Source organism: Carcharhinus amblyrhynchos, chromosome 10 (assembly GCF_965287045.1).
Source record: "Carcharhinus amblyrhynchos chromosome 10, sCarAmb.v2.hapA, whole genome shotgun sequence".
Classification (NCBI taxonomy): Eukaryota; Metazoa; Chordata; class Chondrichthyes; order Carcharhiniformes; family Carcharhinidae; genus Carcharhinus; species Carcharhinus amblyrhynchos.
This window is the reverse complement of record NC_137333.1, coordinates 53,843,667-53,868,043: the sequence shown is the minus strand read 5'-3', so window position 1 is coordinate 53,868,043 and position 24,377 is coordinate 53,843,667. Positions and strand designations below refer to the sequence as shown.

The following is a 24,377-nucleotide window of genomic DNA, read 5'->3' as shown; positions in this document are numbered from 1 at the left end:
CATTCTGAAGAAATGTAATCTTGCATGTGAAAACAAATCAACCCCTCTTTTCACTGTCTGAGATAAGTTTTTGTTTGAGTCAATGTTCCTTTCTTCATGCTGGGTGATGGGATCTCTACGCTGATGGTTGCAGACTGCTTTGCTGGCTTCTCTTGTGAAGAAATAAGGTGTTAAAATTCTCTCCTGCTAGTTTAGTCATATGATGGCAGTTTCATTGTGTCCCATTGTCCACGTAGTAGGTTGGAGCCAAGGTAATTGGTACATAATGGGGAGGGAGGGGAATTATTGATATTCTGTAAACATACCATTATAATAAACTTACTGAAAGACCTGCTTTGACATCCCATCTTTATGGTGCCAACAGCTCTGGTAGTTATTGCCTTTTAAATCCCTCATTTTGAAATGGTGAGTGGCAGTCAATTTGCACCCAGAAAACTCAATTTACACTTATAAATAACTTTCCAAACATTTGTAGGGAATTTTCCTCCCAGGCTGCCATGGGATTCATAGCACGCTGTGTGTTGAGGGGGGGGGTGGTGCGTGGTATATCCAAAAATCTGCTGACCTCGAGCAAAATTTTCTGGCCACGTTCGCTCCAAGACCAGAAGATCTCCGAAGTGAACAGACCTTTGCATAGTCCGTGTCTCACCTACTACAATTCCTGTAATGAGTGGGATGGTAAAATTCAGCCCCTGTCTCTGTTGGTCCTGAAGGCACAAACAGAAGTCACCGAACTTTCTGGAAACCATTTTGAGAGGGTACAGTGCCAATTATTCCATGTTCCTATTTAAAAAATACAGGGTAGAGTCTTGTCAAAAAAATGGGGTGATTCTCCAACCTCGCTGCACCTGGTGCAGATTGCGCTGATCCTGGAGAACAGCGTGCAGGCGTAAAAATCGGTTCAGCGCTCAGTGCCAAATGATTCTCCCGGCCCCTTTCTAATGGTGTGAACCTGGTGTAATTGACTGAATTTCAATCTCATTAGCAGGTTCGGAAACCAATCATCTCCGCTTCTAGAATGTTTTCAATTCTCCAGTGGGAAATTACACTGCTGCAACTCACTGCTAGTCTCCAGTAGCAGAGACATGATGTGATAGTCACATCGAGGCGGTCAGGGCCATTGAAGCCTTTGCATGGTTGGGGGCATGGCCGGACAGTATTCACCTGGCTGTGCCCACCTGGCACACTTATGGTGCCCAAATGGAACACTGGCAAAGTGTGGCAGTTGCCACCAGACACTCTGGCATTGGCAGTTGGGTGCTTTGGTGGTGCCAGTTGGATACTGCCAGTGTGCAGGGTCAGTGCCAAGGGGGTGGAGTCTAAGTGGAGGCCATGATGGGGGAGCTATGTGGAGAGGGTTCTGACGGGGGAGGGGGGGAGGGGGGGGGCTTGTGCAGGGGTGGGTCATGAAGACAGTCATGTTGGGGAGGGGGGCGCATGTCAGGGGTCAGCCAGGGAGACCCATCGGGAAGACCTTGATGCCAGCAACCTGTGTTGGGGAGTGGTTGGGGTAACATGCTGCTGATGGGGGCTGTGGTGATGGGTAGGGGGAGGAATTCTGATGAGACAGGGGTCTCCCAGTGCACTGTGAGATCAGAGCACCTTTGTGAAGTGGTGCCCGAGCATTTTGAAGCTGGCATATTTAGGCCCCACCACCACCCCTAACACAAAACTCCCAATTCTCAAAAAGTGAGTGTGGAAGGTTTGTGGTTTGGAGCACACCTGAGAGGCTGGCATGGATGACTTCATAATTCTCGCCATCATGACTCTTAGAAATTTTTGGGTGGAATTCTGTTTGATGTGTCAGGTTCTGGCTGAAAACCAATGTGTTTCTCTCAAAAGAGTAAGTCAGGTTTTTTTGTCAGATCTCATGATACTTTGTCAAAATAAAGCAGGAGAGCATGTTTCATGCTGTCATTTTGAAGGGCGGAGCCTAAACATGGCATAAAGCCAGCTGCACTGTCAGGCAATATCTTCCTTCCCACACCATCATGGAGGTCTCATGGGCTTCCTTCCTCCTCCCCAATCAATGCCAGAATTTCTCTCCCCCTCCCCAATCAATTCAAAATCTCTCTCACCCACCCTTCATCAATGCTGTCACCTCTCTCTTGCCCACATCAACATTTAGGTTTACCATAAAATGTATTTCTTTTTGCAAACTAAAGACATACTATGAAGAACAGATTTTTTCCAAAGCAGGATGAAATCATACACTGGACAAAATCACAGTGGAGCTATGAAACAGAACAAAATCAACAAAAGCCATGAGAGAATTGTCATGGGAACAATATGACCTTGGCTAATCTTTTATGCATTTCTCAGAGCTGGGCTATGATTTTCCATTTGCAGGTGATTTTGTAGTTAACTAAATGTCTGTTGGGAACATACAAGATTCACACTGCTGAATTTTCATCACATCCCAGCAAGAAACTGTTAACAGGTACACACATTAAAGGACAGCCTAGTTTAAACTGTACGCTATGGATAAATGGAGCAGGGTAATCGGACTAAACTTCGAATGCCACTACTGCTGGAAATATCGTGTAGCCATGCATGCATTTGTGCCTTTAGTTCATAAAGTAGGCTAGGAATCTGTAAAAGTTAAAGGTAAACAAACTTAAAATAAAGCACAAGAGAGATGGCCTATGCACTCATTAGTAGACACCAAATGATTCAAGGGAAATGAAGCCTGAAGGTGATATACCCGTTTATGTGCCATTTATTCAACACCAATTATACTTAGCAGAAGGTGAAAAGCAATTCCTTGATCTTGATTTTTCTAAAAATTATGAGGCAGCTGAAAATTGCCAAGAAATAAGGTTTTCAAGGCTGTAATCTGACAAGTTTGCTTGATTTCTAAACATGAATATTAGGTTGTTTCTAACATAATTGAAAAGTCAACTCCTATTGATTGCACCGCAAAACAGTTTTAAACTGTTGCATACCTGCTGATTGAGAAAAAACATCAAAACTATCCGTTTCATAAAAGCTGGCTGTTCAAATAGAGCTCTGAATATCAGCCTTATAATCAATGAAGACAAAGTGATTTGGAAAATGCACTGATCAAATCTTAAGCTACACGATCAATCATCTATTTTAGGTTATTAGATTACCTTCTAATTGAACTAACTGGATCATATCACTTCCTAACTTTTAAATCTTCAGGAGTGGTCCTGTCCTGCTGGAGCAGTAGAGGACACTAGGGAGAGATAAGCAGTGAGCAAGGTTGGGTAACTATTTAATACTTTTGTCACTTAGTTTCAGAGGTCTTTTTTGTGGTTTATAGTTGGAAGGGTTATATTTGGTAGTAATGAGGACCAGAAAAGAAGGTCCCTGGAGAATTTTATACAATCTGAAACCAACTGTCTTCCAAAGGTAAAGGGTAAGTCATGGCAGGGGAGCTCCAAGCTGTGGCGTGCTCCTCATGCTCCCTGTGGGAGGCCAGGAACATATCCAGTACCCAAGGCCAGTATCTGTACAGGAAGTGTCTACAGTTGGAGCATCCGCAAGGCAATGAATATTATGGATAGCATGTATAGAGAGGTGGTCACACTGCAGGGAATGGGATCCTATGCAAGGAGTCAGAGGAGGGGGAATCATGGACAAAACTGAAGATAGAAAGGGGAATAAGAAAAGTGATATGTAGAGAAACCAAGGGCCAGATTCAACCAGGGCCTCAGTGAAAAATAGTGGGAATGGGACCAGTAATATTAAAAAGATTAACCTAAAGGCTTTCTGCCCTAATGTGCAGAGCAGTCACAATAACATGGGTGAATTAATCGTGCAAATAGATGTAAATTGGTACGATATAGTCAGGATTATGGAGACGTGGTTGCAGGGTGACCAGGGAAAGGCGGTGGAGTTGCATTGTTGGTTAATGAGGAAATTAACACCATACTGAGGAAGGATATTAGCTCTGGCAATGCGGAATCTGTATGGGTAGATCTAAGAAGCACCAAGAGGTAAAAAAACGTTATAGAATATAGACCCTCAAACTGTAGTGGGGATATTGGGAATGACATTAAACAAAAAATTAGAGATGCATGTAATAAAGGAACATCTGTAATTAAAATCTGTAATCTGATTTTAATTTGCATATAGATTGGGCAAATCAAGTTAGTCACAAACTAGGGAAGGAATTACTGGAGCGCATATGGGATTCTAGACCAATACATTAAGGAACCAACTAGCAAGCAGGCCATTCTAGCCTGGTTATTATGTAATGAAAAAGGGATAATTAGCAATCTAGTTTTGTGAGACCTTTTGGTGATGGGTGACATAACATGATAGAATTTTTCATCAAGGTGGGGAGTGGCATAGTTGATTCTGAGATTAGAGTCCTGAGTCTTAATAAAGGAAAATAGAATGATATGAGGCACAAGTTGGTTATGATAAATTGGAAAGCATTAGAACATAAGAACATAAGAAATAGGAGCAGGAGTAGGCCATCTAGCCCTTCGAGCCTGCCCCGCCATTCAATAAGATCATGGCTGATCTGAAGTGGCTCAGTTCCACTTTCCCACCCTCTCCCCATAACCCTTAATCCCCTTGCCTATCAAAAACCTATCAACCCGCGTCTTAAATATATTTAGTGAGGTAGCCTCCATCACTTCAACGGGCAGAGAATTCCAGAGATTCACCACCCTTTGAGTGAAGAAGTTCCTCCTCAACTCTGTTCTAAACCACCCCCCCTTTATCTTGAGGCTGTGCCCTCTAGTCCTACTGTCCTTTCTGAGTGGGAAGAGCCTCTCCACCTCTATCCTATCCAGCCCATTCAACATCTCATATGTATCAATGAGATCTCCCCTCATTCTTCTAAACTCTAACGAGTACAAGCCTTGTTTATTCAGCCTCTCCTCATAGTTCAACCCCCTCAACTCTGGTATCAGCCTAGTAAACCTCCTCTGCACTCCCTCCAAGGCCAAAATATCCTTGCGTAAGTGCAGCGACCAAAACTGCACACAGTACTCCAGCTGCGGCCTCACCAGTGCCCTGTACAGTTGCAGCAAGACCTCCCTACTTTTATATTCAATCCCCCTCACTATGAAGGCCAGCATCCCATTCGCCTTCCTGACCACCTGCTGTACCTGCAAGCTGGGTTTTTGCGACTCATGCACAAGGACCCCGAGGTCCCCCTGCACCGTCGCATGCTGCAGTTTTTCGCCATGTAAGTAATAGTCCTTCCTACCATTATTCCTACCAAAGTGGACAACGTCACACTTGCCTACATTAAATTCCATTTGCCAGTTCCTGGCCCATTCGCCCAGCCATACTGAAAGGGATGACGGTGGATAGGCAAAGGCAAGCATTAAGGACTGCATGGGTAAACCGTAACAATTGTTTATCCCTGTCTGGTGCACAAATAAAACCGGAAAGGTGGCCAAAACATGGCTTACAAGAGAAATTAGAGGTAGTACTAGATCCAAGGGAGAGACATACATATTGGCTAAGCAAAACAACAGACCTGAGGAATGGGAGCAGTTTAGAATTCAGCAAAGGAAGACCAAGGGACTGATTAAGAAGAGGAAAACAGAGTATGAGAGTGAGCTTACCGGGGACATAAAAACTGACTGTATAATTTTAATCGGTACGTGATGAGAAAAAGATTGGTGAAGACAAATTAAGTGAAGTTCTTTACAGTCAGAAACAAGGGAATTTATAATGAGGAACAAAGAAATGGCTAGCCCACTGAATACATTGGTGCTGTCTTCGCAAAGGAGAACACAAATAAGGTACCAGAAATGTTAGAGAACACGTGGTTTAGCGAGGGGGGATCTTAAGGAGATAAGTATTAAGAGAGAAATTAATAGAAAGGTATTGGGGAAATTGATGGGATTGAAGGCCGATAAATCCCCAAGGCTTGATAATCTGCATCCTAGAGTACTTAAGCAAACAGTCCTAGAAATGGACGCATTGGTGATCATCTTCCAAGATTCTATAGACTCTGGATCAGTTCCTATGGATTGAAGGGGAGTTCCTTTAATCCCACTATTTAAAAAGAGAGGTATAGAGAAAACAGGGAATTATAGACAAGTAAGCCAGACATCGGAAGGGGGGAAAATTCTAGAATCCATTATCAACCATTTTTTAGCAAACACTTAGACAACAGTGGCAGGATTGGACAGAGTTAGCATGGATTTATGAAAGGGAAATCATTCTTGACAAATCTACTGGAATTCCTCAAAGATGTAACTAGTAGAGTTGATGAGGCCAATGCATGTAGTATATTTGGAGTTTCAAAAGCTTTCGACAAAATTGATAAAAGATTAGCATGCAAAATAAAAGTGCACAGGATTGAGGGTAGTGTATTGAGATGGATAGAAAACTATTTGATAGGCAGGAAACAAACAACAGGAATAAAGGGATTTTTTTTCCAATTAACAGGCAGTGACTAGTGCGTTATCACAGGGATCAGTGCTGAGACCCCAGCTATACACAATATATATTAGTGATTTTGATGAGGAAACTAAAAGTAATATCTCTAAATTTGCAGATGGCACAAAGCTGGATGGGAGGGTGAACTGTGAGGAGAATGCAGAGATCCTTCAGTGGCACAGTTGATAGAACTGCTCATTGCGCCAGGGATCTAAGTTCGATTCTTGACTTGGGTTACTGTCTATGCGGAGTCTATACATTCTCCCCATGTTTGCGTGGGTTTCCTCTAGGTGTTCGGTTTCCTTCCAAAGTCTGTAAGGTGTGTTGGTTAGGTGCACTGTCTTGCTAAAATTCCCTCTTAGTGTACCTGACCAGGTGCCAGAGTGTGGCAACTAGGAGGTTTTCACAGTAACTTTATGGCAGTGTTAATGTAAGCTACTTGTGATACCAATAGAATAAACTTAAACAGCATGATTTGGACAATTTGGTTGGGATTCCCCCCAAACAATTTTGAGCCCCTAATTCATGTGAAAACAGGAATAACTCGACATTTTGTTTTAGGCGGATCTTCAGATTGAACCTCCTACTGCAGAGTGCCCTCATGGGAAAATTGCAGGCGAGGCCTATTCCACCCAAAAGGCCAGCAGCATAGTGCTGAGTGGGTCACTGCCCATGTGTCAATCTGTCAGCACCAGAATCGGTGCGTGCACAGTGTCCCAGCATTGCCAGTCTCCTGATCACAGGCCAGCCCTGCAACCCCCAATCACTAGCCTTGTAGAGCCCCCACTCCCTGATCGCTAGCCTCCTGGACCTCTCCGGGTACGTCCTGATGTCCTGCATCTCCTCCCCTCCCGCCACACCCAATCTCCCCGATTTCCCCTGGAAAGTCCCAAACACACCTTTCTGCCACCTCCACCAGGCAGCTCTGAACCCCCCCCTCAGCCCCAACACACACCTATCCGGATGGCCAGGATCGCTATCCTCCCTTCCTCTGCCAGCGATCCCAAAGCACTGTGGCAGTGGGACCCCCCCACCCCCACCGATTGCTCTCTATAGGCCCCACCCCTAATTGGCCCTGCCCCCAATAGGCCCTACCCTTGGCACTGTACAATGCCCAATGGGCAGTGAAAAAGTGCCCCTTGGACATTGTAAATTTACCACTTGGGCAATGCCACAGGGCACTGCCAGCCTGGCACAACCTAAAGGGCACCCCTGACCCCTAACCTCTAAAGGGCCTCTAATCTCTCCAGCAGGGTTGGACCGCCTGTTACCTGTTTGTGGGGAGTAGTAGCAAACCCCACTGGAGTGAACCAATCCTGGCAAGGGGGGGATTTCCAGTGCACAGCTACAAATCTTTGCCTTAGAGACGTGAGGAGGTCATGGCACCCAGTAGGAAGCCCATAAAATGGCCTCTGCTGATGTCTCCAGGTCCGTTGTGTTGCTAGAGCACCCAAGAGGCCAACATCAGTGCAGTGTCAGTACAGAGATCAATGCGTATGCACTGGCCCACCTCCCCCCAGCACTGGCCTCCTGATCACCAGCCTCCTGATGTCTTCCCTGACACCCCGACACACCCCCCTGATTACCAGCTACCCGACCCCCAAGCCCTCTCCCCCTCAAGTACCGGCTCCCCAACCACCCAGCCCGATTGCTGACCTGCCCGATTCCCCTCCATCCAACCAGCCCCAATTGCCAGCCCTCCTGGGCCAGCCACAACCACCTCCCTCCATGGCCAGCCTGACATCCCCCCTTGGCTAACCTTGAGTGTCCCCTTCCTCCCCCACCGATCCCTAATGCAGAGTGTGCAGCAGTCCCCCCCCTCACCACCACATTTACCCAGCCTCCCCAGTAGGCCCTGCCCTCTCCGGCCACCCCCAGCTGGCACTACCCACAGGGCAGCCTCCTGCCTCCCAGGAGGACCAGCTTTAGCCCCTGTTGGTGGGAATCTCTCCTGGCCGGGGTGTGGGGGAAACATTAATGAGTGCGGACAATACCGTCCCGGGCTCACTAATGACATTAAAATTGAGATTTCCATTTGGTAATCAGCTTTGTGTTGATTCCCGGCATAAGGCTGATTATATTTATAAAAAAACGGCCTAGCAAAGTCACGATCAGCTGGATGCCAGTCGTAAATCCTGCTAAAGGCACTCCTCCTCGCTAACATTTCGTACAAATCGAGCAACGCAGCAGGCCGGGAAAATCACATCCTTTGTGTTTTGAAGAAGCAATTAGATATAGCACTTGGGGTGAAGGGGATCAAAGGATGTCATGGGAAGTTGGAATCAGGCTATTCAGTTGGATGATCGGCCATGATTATAATGAACATTGGAGTAGGCTCGAAGGGCCAAGTGACCTCCTCTGCTCCTTTGTTGCTGTATTGGCAGTCTCTCATTTTAGTGAAAAACACTGCCTATTCACATTCAATTTAAGCCATGTGTCAAATGCTGACTGCCATTTAGATCATTAACATTTAGTCACCCATAACATATAAAAACAGACTGCAAAGTTCAGAAATCGTTCAGTATTAGTGTCATCATTGTTGAAAATGAAGTTCCCATCAGATTGTTTTCCAATGCTGTGATTGTTGAGCAGCTCCTTGCAGGAAGCCCATGAACAATGTGTAATTAGCTGGTAAGGAAATATGAACATTCTCAGCACAACCTTCTCTTTAAGCAGTGCAGGGCAGTTTTACTATTTTGAGGCAGCTTTGCCAGTGAATACAGGGCTCATCATTGCCCTGAAATTTATGCAAATAGCTTTAAAATGTTCCAAGACCAATTTAGCATTTTATGTGATTCAGTAAGATCACTAATAACATCACAGCAGTATAAATGAATAGGAGAGGTTTTTGTCCCATCACTACCAAATCAGAATAAGAGAGATGCATGTTTGATAATTTAGCAGCAGTCATGAAGCCACCAAGCCCTTCTCTCTCCTTTCCTGCTCTGGCCTCCATCTGGAAGGTGAGCTCCTTGACGCGGATCCTTTGTCAGTGCAGGCATACTCCCAGTGGTAGCTTTCTCCTTTAGAATCAGACAATAACATATTCCCTCACTGGTAGAGCTAGACTTATTAGGGGCAGCTTCAGAAATCCAGTGCATCCAGGTGCTTCTAAATGCTTGTTCACTCTTTCAGAAATAAGCGCAGACAAACTTGTGGCAAGTGAGCAGAGCTAGTACTTCAGCACATAAGACTAGGCAATGATGTAGTGTGTTGAAGATGAAGCTGAACGACAGAAGGTGAGCTGTGTTGGAGCAGCCAAAATTGAACAGTACAGACAACAGTCAAAGTGAAACAGATTAGACCATGCAACATATTGGTGTGTACTAGCTGAACTTTGGATAGAGAAAGTGGGATCATTAGCCAGATAAAAAGGTAAATGAGAAGTGGATAACCAGCCAAATGCAGTGTGGGTGTCTGAATTTCACAATGTGAGTGTTTATTTCTTTATAAATATGGAATGTCAATAGGGAACAATGCACCACATATTGCCAAAAGTCACAATTGCTTACATTTTTGGAATTTTTAAAAAACTGTTTGCAATTAAAGCTACAATACATGGGGTACTTTGAATACTTTGTGCAGATATTTCATTACAAAAGAAAATAATTATGTTCAATATGGGGGGCGATTTTCCCCCAAAAAATTAAGTGCCCAGTGAGTGGGAAAACGAGAGATTTTTCCTCCTGTTTTTTGGAAGCATTTTGTTCAACTTCCGGCACTCTGTGCTTCACAGAACCCACTCACTCCGGTAACGAGGGGCTGGCATCAGCATGCTGAGTGGGCCACTGCGCGTGCACCATCTCCCTTGGAAGATCAACACAGGCGCACTGTCCTCCCCCAACCCCCAAATCGCTGGGGCCTCCCAATGGCTTTCCTAATCCCACACCCCAATCACTAGGCCTCCCAATGGCTTCCCCAAAAACCCCCCCATTGCCGACAACTCCCCCCATGGCCAGCCCAATCTATCCCCCCCCCACCATCATAGCCAGTCTCGATCACTCCCTCCCTCTCTTCCCTACCTGTCACTGTGCAGAGTGCACAGCAGTCCTCCCACCATCAATCCGCCTACCCCTGTGGTCTGGCTCAGTCTCAAGAAGGTCCTATCTCTCAGGCTCCATCCCTTGGCTCTGTGCCAGGGTCCAGTGGACAGTGTCAGGGTATCTGCTGGACACTACCAGAGTGCCAGGCTGGCACTGCTAGGGTGTCAGGCTGGCAGTGCAAAGTTGGCGCTGCCAAAGGGACAACCCCTTTCCCCCCACTTCCTGGGGGATCTCAAAAGCCTCTGCTTCCATCAGCTAGGCCATCACTCGTGGTCTCTGTTGATGGGGATCAGCTTTAATCCCTGCTTGTGGAACCTCCCCTAAGGGGTGGGAAACATTTGGGAGCCCAGACTTACCATCTACCACCTTTTATGCCTATTAAGTGGCCTGGGAAAGTCATGATCAACTGGATGTTGGTCGTGAATCCCACTTTAGCCCTCTGCTTATATTTCCCAGCCTGCTGCGCTATTCAAGCAGCTCAGCGGATTGAGAAAATTGCACCCATGGTGTTTAATTCTGATTTTACTTGACCTATAACGTTTCAATCATTTACTGCACAATTGGTGGCTGTGGCATGTGGACCTGGCTCCCTGTCCCAAAGTTTGAAATATTTAATTTAAACTAGGGATTGACAACTGCCATGGATAAAAACAGCAGATTAAAACAATGTGAAAATGTATGAGCTTTGCTTTCATAACTAATGGCATTTTTTGGAGTGATGACCGATCAGATTGATTTTAATAGAATTGTTATCTCATTAGGATTGTTACATTCAATGAAACAAAATACAATTGCAAGTAAAGGTTGACTCCTTTTCCAAAGCAGAATACCAGACAATATTAAGATTCTTTATACCTTTATACCTGGAGTAAGGCAGCACAATAAATATGCTGAAGAAAGTTAACTAAATAAACAATCCAAAAAAAAGCAACTTTTGAATTGTTGAGTGTTCAATACCTATTTAGAAAGGTATTTAATTCCTGTAAAGATGGTGGGAATACTTTTTTGTTGCAGTAAATAAACATTTAATCTGAAAATGCAATCCATATTGCTTACATGAAGTGTTATTTTGATTAAAATATTTAACAATTCTGGAGTGCTTCCTAGTCTGGTCCTCTTTGGCAACAAAAGCATTTTTAAAAAGTCCTCCGGATGACTCTGAAGTTTTACACAAAGAATAGCTGGATAGTTTCACATTCTGTACTGGAGTCAACTGACCTCAGCGGAATGGTCTCAGTGCTTTCCTAATTGACCTCCTGTGACTCACTGCTGAAGTATATGAATAGGTGTGAGGAGAGGATAAGATTAATTTCTATAGAAATTTCCCAAAGTTGAATAGGCAGATGACGCTCACTTCCAAAGCTAATACACAAATATACGCCATTTGCACAAGAACCGAGCAAGTGCTCAGCTTCCATTGAACCCTTAGAGTCAATGTCTTCAGGAAAAGTGAAGTGAGCTAAAAATTGTTGAAAGAAGGTGGTAAGTATATATTTATATGTACACACACACGTGTATAAATCCAGAATATTTCAGATAATAGTGATCAATTCAGTAGTTCATAGGCCACAGCAAAACTTTGAAATAAGCAACCTGGGTTAGTTAATTACCTGAAATTTGCCTCAGTTCTAATATAGGTCATATCACTAGGAAGATTAATTGGAGTAATATCAATGTGCTATGTTTGACTTGTACCTTTGCTCACTGCTATTATTTTTCTTTTCGTCAGTCCCAAAATCTTTTTACCTGTAAATTATAACTGTTTATCTGAATTTTGGCTTAAATAGTCTGAATAAATTACTCCAGAGAATATCTGAGTTGGACAAATTGAAGATTTCTATGACCGAAGCCTATGAAATTTAGCAACTATAATTACGTTACAACAGTTATGGTTATTATTTGCCTATAGATTGCCTGTAGATCAATTTTTACACAGAAAATGAAAGGTTAAAAGTGCATTAAAATAAAAGAGCAGTGAACGAATATTGATGAAAAAAAATTGTATCAACCACACTCTGTTAGTGAGCACAGACCATTTTGTTTTTATACCGTACCGGAAGTTAGGCGAGGGGCTAGTCGGGAAGGGAGAGCGGGGGGTATAAATCTGATACTCACCCGTGGATCCACCTCATTGTTCTCCGGAACAGTGTACCTGGTGGCCTGGTGAGTGTTGGATTTACTTTAAAAACGCTTTTAGTCTGCATTACCGGTTCGCGGGGTTTCTGTAAGTACTTTTTACTTCCGTACCGGAAGTTAGGCAAGGGGCTAGTCGGGAAGGGAGAGAGGGGGGTATAAAAAGAAGGCAGTAATAGACAGCGGGCAGTGTCGGGAGCGAGCAGCAGAGTGAGTGGGAGCTGAGTGAGAGCTATAAGGGCTTTGGCTCGCTGGGCTTAGGCGAGAGCAGGCTTAGACGAGGTGAGTTGCAGTTTCTATCTTTCCCATGTTGCATTTTGGCACACACAAACCCAAGTGAGGTTGGGACATGTCAGGGGCTATGGGGAGGAGCGTTAGCTGTGTTAGGTGCCACATATGGGAGTTCTTGGAGGCATCACGTCTCCCGAAGGCCCACATCTGCGTCAAGTGTTTAGAGCTGCAGCACTTGAGGGCCGGGGTCAGGCAACTAGAGGTGCGTTCAGAGGATGCGTTTCTGGTCAGGGAGAATGAGGAGTTAATGGCTAGGAACCATGAACAAGTGGAGGTCCCAGGGGCAGAGGAGCAGGATGGGTGGACAACTGTAAAGAGGAAGAAGAGGAAGAAGAATAGTCCTGGTCCAAAGACCACCCCAGTGGCCCCCCAAAATGCATCGACAGGGGTACAAAATGAAAGACAGGAGGGCCAGAAGGACTCAGAGGGAAGGAACGGGGCTGGCAATGTGATAGTGGTGGGGGATGGGAGGGTCAACGGAATTGACAGGAGGTTCTGTGGGCAGAAGCGTGACTCCAGGATGGTGGTCTGCCTCTCTGGAGCAGGGGTACAGGACATATCGGAGAGGATAGAGGGAATTTTGAAAGGGGAGGGGACCCAGGCAGAAGTAATAATACACATAGGTGAGAGGGACGTAGGAAGGCAGAATAGGGCAGATGTACGCAGGCAATTTAGGGAGTTGGGGTCCAAACTGAAGAGCAGGACTTCCAGGGTGGCATCTCTGGGCTGCTGCCTAGTACCAGCAGGGCTAGGAATAATGAGATCATGCAGCTGAATGCATGGCTGAGGGATTGGTGCAAGGTAGAGGGCTTTACTTTTGTAGACCACTGGGAAGTATTTGTGAGAGAAGGGCAACTGTACAGGAGGGATGGGGAAAATTTGAATGGGAGAGGGACAAATGTATTAGCAGGGAGGTTAGCTGGAGTGTTTAGGCAGGGTTTAAACTAATGGGGGGGTGGTGGGGATGAGACTGATAGCTCATCAGACATTGGGGTTGGGAGTGAGTTGGGTGCTAGGGTAGGTTTGGGTGAAAGGAAAATTATCAGGGGGAAGGAGGTTCTGAGTGGCCCTGGTGGGTTGGACTGCGTCTGTTTCAATGCGAGGAGTGTGACGGGTAAAACGGATGAGCTTAGGGCCTTGATGTTTGTGAGGAAGTTAGATGTGGTGGCAGTTACGCAGACGTGGTTAAAGGAAGGGCAGGACTGGCAGCTGAATGTTCCTGGGTATAAGTGTTTTAGGTGTGACAGAGGAGGGTTGAAGAGAGGTGGTGGGGTGGCGCTGTTAGTAAAGGAACACATCACAGCAGTGCAGAGGGAGGATAATATGGAGGAGTTAGGGATCGAGTCACTGTGGGTGGAGTTGAGGAATAAAAAGGGAGAGATTACGATGCTAGGGGTGTACTATAGGCCACCCAACAGCCTGAGGTCAGTGGAGGAAGGTATTTGCAGAGGCATTTTAGATAGGTGCAGAAAGAATAAGGTGGCTGTAGTGGGTGACTTTAATCTTCCTGGAGTGGATTGGAAGGTGCCTAGAGCTGGGGGTATGGATGGGGAGGAGTTTGTAAAATGTGTGTTGGAAAGGTCCTTGGGAGGGGGCTATACTGGATTTAGTGTTGGGTAATGAGCTGGGGCAGGTGGTTGAGGTTGAGGTAGGCGAACATGTGGCTAACAGTGACCACAAGTCTGTCTACTTTAGGATAAAAATGGAAAGGGATGAGTGCCGTCCGAAGGGTAGGGTGCTGAACTGGGGGAAGGCGAGCTATAGCCGGATTAGGAGGGAGCTGAAGGACACTGATTGGGAGGGGTTGTTAGCTGGCAAGTCCACAGTTGGTAAGTGGGAGGCTTTCAAGGCAAACTGATAATGTTGCAGGAAAGGCATGTGCCGGCAAAGAGGAAGGATGGGAAAGGCAGAGAGCTGTGGATCACAGGGGGTATCGAAGACTTGGTCAGGAAGAAGAGGGAGGCATATGTTAGGTCGAAACAACTGGGAACGGAGGGTGCGCTGAAGGGATATAGAGAGAGTAGGAGGGAGCTTAAAAGGGGAGTTAGAAGGGCGAAAAGAGGGCATGAAATGGCTTTGGCTGATAGGATTAAGGAAAATCCAAAGGCATTTTATTCTTATATTAGGAGCGAGAGAATGGTTAGAGGGAAAATTGGTCCTCTTACGGACAAAGGAGGGGAGCTATGCATCGAGTCTGAGGGAATGGGGGAGATCCTGAATGAATACTTTGCGTTGGTATTCACGAAGGAGAGGGGTTTGGTGTCGTGCAATGTCTTGGAGGGATCTGTAGGTCAGTGGAAGGAAATATCCATTACGAGGGAGGAAGTGCTAGGGTTTTTAGGTAGCATAAAGACGGATAAAGCTCCGGGGCCTGATGGTATTTATCCCAGGCTGCTTAGGGAGGTGAGAGATGAAATTGCTGGGTCTCTGACGCAAATCTTTGTCTCTTCATTGGACACAGGTGAGGTCCCAGAGGACTGGAGGGTAGCTAATGTGGTACCGCTGTTTAAAAAGGGTCGTAGGGATAACCCTGGTAATTATAGACCAGTGAGTTTGACATCGGTGGTAGGAAAATTATTGGAAAAAATTCTTAGGGATAGGATGTATAAGCATTTGGAGCATTGCAATCTGATTAGGGATATGCAAAATGGCTTTGTTCATGGGAGGTCTTGCCTTACGAATCTGGTAGAATTTTTTGAGGAGGTGACAAAAACGGTTGACGACGGGCGAGCTGTTGATGTCATCTATATGGGTTTCAGTAAGGCGTTTGACAAAGTCCCTCACAGTAGGCTGGTAGAAAAGGTTAAGGCACATGGGATACAGGGACAGGTAGCTAGATGGATTGAAAACTGGCTGGGCAATAGGAGACAGAGAGTAGTAGTGGAAGGGTCCTTTTCTGGCTGGAGGTCAGTCACCAGTGGTGTGCCGCAGGGCTCAGTACTGGGACCTCTCCTCTTTGTATTATATATAAACGACTTGGAAGAGGGCGTACGTGGTGTGATCAGCAAGTTTGCAGATGACACCAAGATGGCAGGATTGGCAGATACCGAGGAAGACTGTCAGGTGACACAGCAGGATATAGATAGGTTGGTATATTGGGCAGATAGATGGCAGATGGAATTTAACCCTGACAAATGCGAGGTGATGCATTTTGGAAGGAATATGCAGGGAGGAGTTACATGATAAAAGGTAGACTGATTAAGAGTATAGAAATACAGAGGGACCTGGGAGTGCAGGTGCACAAGTCTCTGAAGGTGTCAACACAGGTAGAGAAGGTTGTGAAGAAAGCTTACGGAATGCTAGCCTTTATAGGAAGGGGTATAGAGTACAAGAGCTGTCGTCTAATGCTTCAGTTGTACAGAACGTTGGTTAGGCCGCATTTGGAGTACTGCGTCCAGTTCTGGTCACCTTACTACCGGAAGGACGTGGAGACCCTGGAGAGGGTGCAGAGGAGGTTTACCAGGATGTTGCCTGGTATGGAAGGACTGAGTTACGAGGAAAGGTTGGAAAAACTGGGGCTCTTCTCCTTAAAAAGACGGAGATTAAGGGGGGATCTGATAGAGGTGTATAAAATAATGAAGGGAATAGATAGAGTCAACAGTGGTAGGCTTTTCCCTAGATTGGGGACAACTATTACGAGAGGTCATGATCTAAGGGTGAGGGGGGAGAAGTATAATTTGGATGCTAGAGGAAGGTTTTTCACGCAGAGGATTGTGGGGGTATGGAATGCACTACCAAGTAAGGTGGTGGAGGCAGGCACGTTGGACTTGTTAGACACATGAGCGAAACAGGGATGGAGGGTTATAGTAGACGGTATTAAAAAGGATCAGAGCCTCGGGACGACACTGGAAATGTAGTATTACATGTTAATGTTTTTGTCTCTTTTAATCCACAGGTGTCGGTCCACCTTGTTGTCAAACGAGGGGCATGCACACGGTGGGTCATGTGTGGGCTGCTCTTGGAGGTTCCGAGAGTGGCCTAGTACTTTGTGTCGCTGTGTGTGCTTAATCCTGGACCAGCAGACGGGCACCACAACAGCTCAGTGACTATCACTGCTAGCTGTGCAGACACATGGATTTGGGCCTGTGTCTGTGGGAGTTTGCGCATTCTCCCTGTGGTTGCGCGGGTTTCCTCCGGGTGCTCCGGTTTCCTCCCACACCCCAAAGATGTGCTCTTAGGCTGACTGGTGTACCAAATTGACCCTACATTATTCTCCCCTGAATCTGGCTACATTAGGGGTACCATTCACATACACATGGGGCAGGGTAGGTGTAGGAAAATGCTTTGTTGAAATGGCGGCACAGGCTCGTTGGGCCGAAGGGCCTGTTTCCCGTGCTGGGTTGTTCTTCATATAAGACTTAGAATAAAATACAATAATTGCTCTGCTGAATCAACATAGGTAATTGTTTCTTAAAAACAATTATTTTTCACTAATAATGTTAAAAATCAATGTAACTTTTGCAGGAATAAAAACATAATTAAAGTAATCTTCCAGAACATTAGTTAGCAATTAGTTAAATCTTATGCAATTTGCTTCTCAAAAGAATTAACAATATTTTAAGCATTTTGCCTACTTTCTTTAATCAACTCTAATTAACTAATCCAAAATTTTCAGTTGTCTGTTATATGATCTTTGATTTCTTGCATCACAACATCTGACTCCTGCAAAAATATGTTATATTTGTAGATTAGGAGTGTTGAACCATTTATTCAAATGTCTGTCACATATACACTTTAATTAATCAACAGAATTTAATCTTTATTCTCACAAAAAAGCTCAGTCAAATGTATTGGAGTTAAAGAACATCATCACAGATTTTTGTAGAGGTTTGACATCTATAAGGGTTGTCAGTTGAATTTTAAGTATCCTGTTCCACACTGTAAATTTTAATTTCCAGGTTTATCTCCTATATACATAGCAACTTCAGGACCTTGGCTTATATGTTTCTATGTTTTGACTTCGCTTTTTTGATGAGAAAGGGAGCATTATGATGCAAAAGATGCAGGAACAATTGTGCCTAGTATTTTAAATAGATATATGTGAAAAAGTCACATGTTGTACAGTATTCTTTTTATCCTGTATTAACTTGCTGGCATTATATTGTTTACCACATTAAATTATTCAGGGTAGGCTAATTATAAATATACATTGAATCCAAGCTGATATTTAGGAGAGTAAATCTATTCTGAAACCAAGTAAAAACATGCAGAGCTTCTCTCAGGATCTTGCATGCTGTCTGAAATATATAGCTCTGGGAACTATCTAATTTAGTAACAACAACAGCATTATTTTTTTCACTCACCCCTTTGGCATCAATCACTCCAGGATTGGCATTGAACTTTACAGTTTTAAGTCTAGATCGTTCTTTCCTTTCAACTCTGGAAATACAGAAGGATAAATGGTTGATCAGACCAGAATATTTTCATTCCATGCTTCAGTCAAGAATACTGAAAAGTTTAATTTGATGGACAGGCTAACTGCTACAATTTTTACGCAAAGATTTTAAAATTAAAATCACATTCTCTGTTTCACCCAGGTATTGCAGGAGTGACATTTATATGATAATTGGATATGCAATCGCATGATATTTAACACTCCTAAACCATCATCTGGCAATTCAAAATTATATTAATATATTCAACGGGTCAACATTCATTTTGGTACCACTGAGGTTGATTTTAGTTCCAGCCTGGTCTGGGATGAGAGGAGGGCTGACATTAAAATAGCTCCACTGGCCTGATTCCCATGCTACATCCTGGCCCTGGGCCAGGAATGACCTGACCCAAACCAAACCTCTTCCCTCAGATCCCGCACTCAGCTCTCCTTTGCCCACCTCAAACTCTGCATTCAGCCCCCTCCCCCTCAGACCACTCCCTCAGCCTGCAGACTTCTTGGCTCCTTGGTTCCTTGGCTCTCACACCTCCTGCCATCCCCTCCCCCTTCAGAATCCCCCTCCTCCCTCCCCACTCAGGCCTCCCATTCAGGCCACATGCTTTGGTAGTGCCAACATCGCACATTCCCCTAGCACACTGGCGCTGACCCCTTGGACAGGCACCTTAGGCCCTGAGGGGGGACAAGGAGGTAGGTCCAGTGACCATTTGCCTCTCTGCCACTGCTAGGCTGCAGACAAAGGGTTTGTCAAGTGTCCTGTCAGTTGGGTGGGCTTGTGCTGGGGGCAAGGGATTGACTTTGCCATTCTCCACTGGGATGGGGATATCGTGGCTGGTCTGCCCCTTCTAGTCCTGGCACCCCTGGCATGGTGACTTTAGGCAGCCCTGTGATCAACATCTGCATACTTGTCTGTCAGCTGTGAAATTTTGAAGTGGCCAGGTTACTTTAATCTCCATGTCCCATGGTCATCTGGCAGAAGTTTCAAGCACTCCATTCTGCAACAGAGATTTTCCTTTCTCTCAGTCAAAAGCTGCAAGTGTGAGCAGACCCCTTTGAAATCCTCTGACAGAAAGGAGATGTCACTTTCACCTGGGGGAGCAGTGGTTCCACTCTGCACAGCTGTGCATTCAGCTCCAATGTACGCACACAGCTTTGATTTGAAGTTTCCGAGGCCTTCCAGCAAGCTAAATCTTATTCAACTGGAAAGCCTTGATCTATCAATTTCACTGTTCAGCGCTGTGAGAGAGGCTTCCATCGACAGCTGTATTTATTGAGCTTTCATTGACATGCTTCAATGCATATCAAATGCCTTCACTGATCGTAACCACAATGTTTGTAAAATTCTAAGGATGATTGACAGCCTGTGGTTTCTTCAAAAGGAATAAGTGGTTTAACTTCCTCTTTTGCAAGGTGCATAACCTGAATGGGGATCTGAGTGAGAGGTCTGAGGGGGTAGTGGCCTGAATGTGGAGCTAGCCTGAGTGTGGGGGACTGAGTGGGAGTCTGAGGCAGTATGGGGGCTAAAGAAGAGTCGAATTTCCCTCATGTCTGCGTGATATGGTATGTGTGGGGGAGTGAAGCATGATTTAAGTGGTAAGGAGGAAGATGCCCCTCTTTTCTGAGGGGTTGGTGGTGCTCCCTTCAACCCTCAAGGTCCAGCAAGTCATGTCCTTGCTTGTGGTTAGCAACACCAAGGCCTGCCTGGTGTTCCTGCTGGGAGGTGGGGCTATAATTAGTGGGTTTGATAATTATCAGGTCGCTGCCCATTGTGGGCAGGAACCCATTCAGGGCCGGTGGCACGGGTCGGGTAAATGCCGATTACATTGATGCCCATTGGGGATTCTGATTTTTGCCCAAGGCCCCATTCTGCGGAGCGTCAGGATTCCTGTGGGATGTCTGATGAAGCTGGAGAATCCCGCTTATCACTGTTGTTTCGTTGTGCTGGGTCAAAATCCTGACATGCATCCCCCCTCCCCCAAACAGTACTGTAGATGTACCTGCAACGCAGATTACAGCGATTCAAGAAAGCTGCTCACCACCACCTTTTCGAAGGCAATTGGGGATGGGCAATAAATGCTAGCCCAGATGGCAAAGCCCACATCAATGAATGAATTTAAAAATCTGCAGAGGTAGCAGGGCAGTTTGATAGAATGGTTAAGAAGGTGTATTACAGGCTTTCATTTAATAGCTGAGGAATAGAATGTAAGAGTAGGGAGGTTATGCTGGAACTGTCTACAGCACTAGTTAGACCGCAACTTGAGTACTGTGTCAAGTTTTTACAGGAAAAATGTGATGATATTGGAGAGAGGACATTTACAAAGATGTTGTATTTTATTTTAAATCCAACAAAGATGTTGGATTTAAAAACTTCAGATTTCAGGAAAGATTGGACAGGCTGGGGTTGTTTTCCTAGGGATGGAGGAGGCTGAGGGATGACTTAATTGTGGCATATAAAATTATGGAGGGCTTAGAGTAAATAGAGACGACCTATTTATCTTAACTGAAAGGTCAAAAACTAAGAGCCATTAGTGATTGGTAAAGGATTAGAGGAAAGCTGAAAGAAAATATATTTTCTCACAAACAGTGATAGGGACCAGGAACTCTGCTTGAGGGGGTGATAGAGGCAGAAAGTATCACTACACTTATAAAGTGCTTGGAGGTCTACTTGAAGACGCATACTTGCGAAATCCAGGAAGACGTGACCAGGCTGGGTAGTTCTTTGTTGACAGGCACAGACAATATACCAAATTACCTCCTGAGTAATACATTTTCAATGATTCTGTGATTTCAAATACAATAGGGTATAAATTAAATTTACCACCTGCACCTGACTTGACCTGGTGGCTATGTGAAATGAGCATATGCATTTTAGAGATAGATTGTTAAATTAACTTTGATTAGTTGGAGCTTATGCTCCCCTTAAAGAGACCACAGCCTTATAACTTACAGGAGTGTAGTATTTGTGGAGTCAGAAAGCAGAAGTGCTTCTCCTGGTTCCACAAAACAACTGGGAGCCATTGACGATCCCCATCTTCCTATCTCCACCTCTTTTTAATTTCACTTGATGATTGATATCGGATAAAAGTATTCGTTTGCAGGCAGAAGTTTTTATCAAGGAGACTGTTAAATCCATTGAATCATTGGAGCAGCAGCAGGTAAGAGCAACACTCTGGTGGTTGTTGTGCCAGCTTTGTATCATTCAGGACCTTTGTCAGGCAGAAAAGAAATATCTGAGCACACCTGTCTCATTTTCCTTCTGAATAACAACTGTTTGGAATAGGATGACAATTATACCCTTAAGCTCTGATTGTTTCTCTACAAAGTTTACTAGATTGATACTTGGAATGAATAAGCTGTCTTATGATGGAAGATTGGACATATTTCCACTGGTGTTCAAAATAGTGAGGGGTAACTAGATGGAAATATATAAGATCCTGACTGGTCTCCACAAGGTGGACATGGAAAGGATGTTTCCATTGCGGGTTAAGTTCAGAGCGGGTCGGGGGGGGCATTGTTTTAAAATTGGGGGTCACCCTTTTAGTGCAGAGATAAGGAGAATTTTATCCTCTCAGAGGATTGTGACTTTGGAACTCTCTGCCTCATAAGTCAGTGGAGGCAGGGTCAGTGAATGTTTTTAAGGTGGAGGTAAATTGATTCTTGTTGTCAAGAGAATCAGAAGTTATCAGTGGTAGATGTCAATGTGGAATTTGAAACACAAACAGATCAGCAATAATCTTCTTGCCTTGCAGAACATGCTCGAGGAGCCAAATGGCCTACTTCTGTTCTTATTTTATATGTTTGAGTGTAGAAGCTGTAAGACCACAAAATGGCTGGAAGAATGCCAGGAAAGAGCACAGGAGGGGCCCAGATCAAAGGTGGCTCCATGGTTTGACAATGACTCACTACAATTCCTTCTCCAGGCCATGAGTGATTGGCAAGAGGTCCTCATGCCTGTTGATGGGGAGCAGACCTCTCAGCTTGATCAAAGCAGCCCGGACAGAGTTCACAGAAGTAGTCAACCGCTGTGGGGGTCACCCGAAGGACATGACTGCAATGCTGTAAGGGACTCAATGTTATATTCAAATAGAAACAAGGAGCAGGAGTAGGCTGTTTGACCCTTTGCACTTGCTCTGCTATTCAATATTATTATGGCTAATCCTTTATCTCAATGCCATATTCCTATTTTCTCCCTATACCTCTTGATGCCATTAAATCTAAAAATTCTCTTTCTTGAATATATCCAAAGACTTGGCCTCCACAGCTTTCTGTGGCAGAGAATTCCTCTAGTTCATTACCCTTTGAGTGATGAGATTTTTCCACATCTCAGTCCTAAATGGTCTACCCTGTATCCTGAGACTGTTCTCTGGCTCCAGATTCCCCAACTAGGGAAAACATCCTCCTTCCATCCGGTCTGTCCAATCCTGCTAGAATTATATACATTTCAATCAGATCTTCCCTCATCTTTTTAAACTCTAAGCTCAGTCAAACCAACCTCTCCTCGCACAGTCCCTGCAACCTCTGTATCAGCCTAGTGAACCTCTGCTGCACTTCCTCTATGTCAAGTATATCCTTTCTTATGTTGGGAGACCAAAACTGCATGCAAGACACTGGATGTGGTCTCACCAAGAATCTATATAACTGCAGTAAGACATTACTACTTCTGAACTTAAATCTTCCTGCAGTGAAGACCAAAATACCTCCCTTATTGCTTACTTTGCCTGCCTCTCCAATTTCATTGACTGGTGTACAAGGACACCCAGGTCCCTTTGCATATCCAACTGCCCAATATATCACCATTTAAATAATACTCTTCTCTTTTTCACACCAAAGTATAACTTCACGTTGAGCCATGTTATACTGCATCTGCCATATATTTGCCCACTCACTCAACTTGTCTAAATCACCTTGAAGCCACCTTGCATCCTCCTCACAACTCTCAATTCTGCCTAATTTTGTGTCATCAGCAAACTTAGAAATATTACAATTTGTTCCTTCATCCATATATATATCATGAACAGCTGGGGCCCAAGCACTGAACCTGCAGTACCCAACTAGTTGCTGTTTGCCACTCAGAGAAATACCCCATTTATTCCCTTTCTTTGTTTCCTGTCTGTCACCAATTCTTGATACATGCCAATAAATTACCCCCATCCCACGTGCTTTAATTTTGCTCACTAACCCTTTATAAGGGATCTTATCAAAAGTCTTTGCAAAGTCCAAAACCAACACATTCACTGGATCACCCTTATCATTCAACTAGTTACATCCTCAAAGAACTCCAGTCACTTTGCTAAGTATGACTTGCCTTTTATATACCCATGCTGGCTTTGTCCAAGCCCATTAATGCTTTCCAAATGTTCTGTTATCACATCTTTTATATCTTCCCCACTACTGATGTCAGGCTATCAGACCTGTAATTTGCCTTTTTATCTCTCCCCATTTTAAATAGTGGGCTTATATTTGTCACCCTCCATTCTTTAACAACTTCTCTAGAGTTTATAGAATTTGGAAAATGACCACCAATGCAACCAATATTTCCATGGCCAGCTCCTTTAATACCTTGGGATATAGATTATCAGCCCCTGGTGATTTGTTAGCCTTTAACCCCATTAATTTCCCTAGCACCACCTTCTTACTGATACTGATTTTCTTCAATTCCAGCCTCTCACTAGACTCTCAATATTCAAACATTTCAGGGAGGTTATTTGCACCCTCTTTTGTGAAGACAGAACCATAGTGTGTATTCAATTCTTCTGCCATTTCTTTGTTCCCCTCTACATATACCCAGGCTTCAGACTACAGGTGACCTGTATTTGTCTTTACTAATCTTCTTTTGACATTTTTATGGTTTAATGGTCAATTTCAACGTGCCCTGCAATTTTACTCTCATATTACATTTTTTCCCCTCTTGATCAAATTTTTTGTCCTCTTTTGCTGAATACAAAAATGTTTCCTGTCCTCAGGCTTGCTGCACTTTCTGATAATTTTATACATCTCCTCTTTGTATTTAATATTATCCATAATTTCTTTTGAAAGCCATAAATGAACCATCCTTCTTCATTTATTTTTGTGTTAGGCAGGAATGAATAATTGTTGTAATTCATGCACATATTTTTCAATATCATCAACCTGTCCCAACACTT

General features: G+C 44.4%; 1 protein-coding gene across 11 annotated transcripts in view; it reads right to left on the bottom strand.

Annotated features, from left to right (window-relative positions):
• dlg2 (discs, large homolog 2 (Drosophila)) overlaps positions 1 to 24,377 on the bottom strand; it is a 941,559-nt gene that overhangs the window by 65,493 nt on the left and 851,689 nt on the right. For all 11 annotated transcript variants that reach the window (XM_080197062.1, XM_080197064.1, XM_080197065.1 and 8 more), the window contains one exon: positions 18,146 to 18,221. In XM_080197062.1, the coding sequence (XP_080053188.1) occupies positions 18,146 to 18,221 (76 nt within the window). The remainder of the gene's footprint in view (positions 1 to 18,145; positions 18,222 to 24,377) is intronic.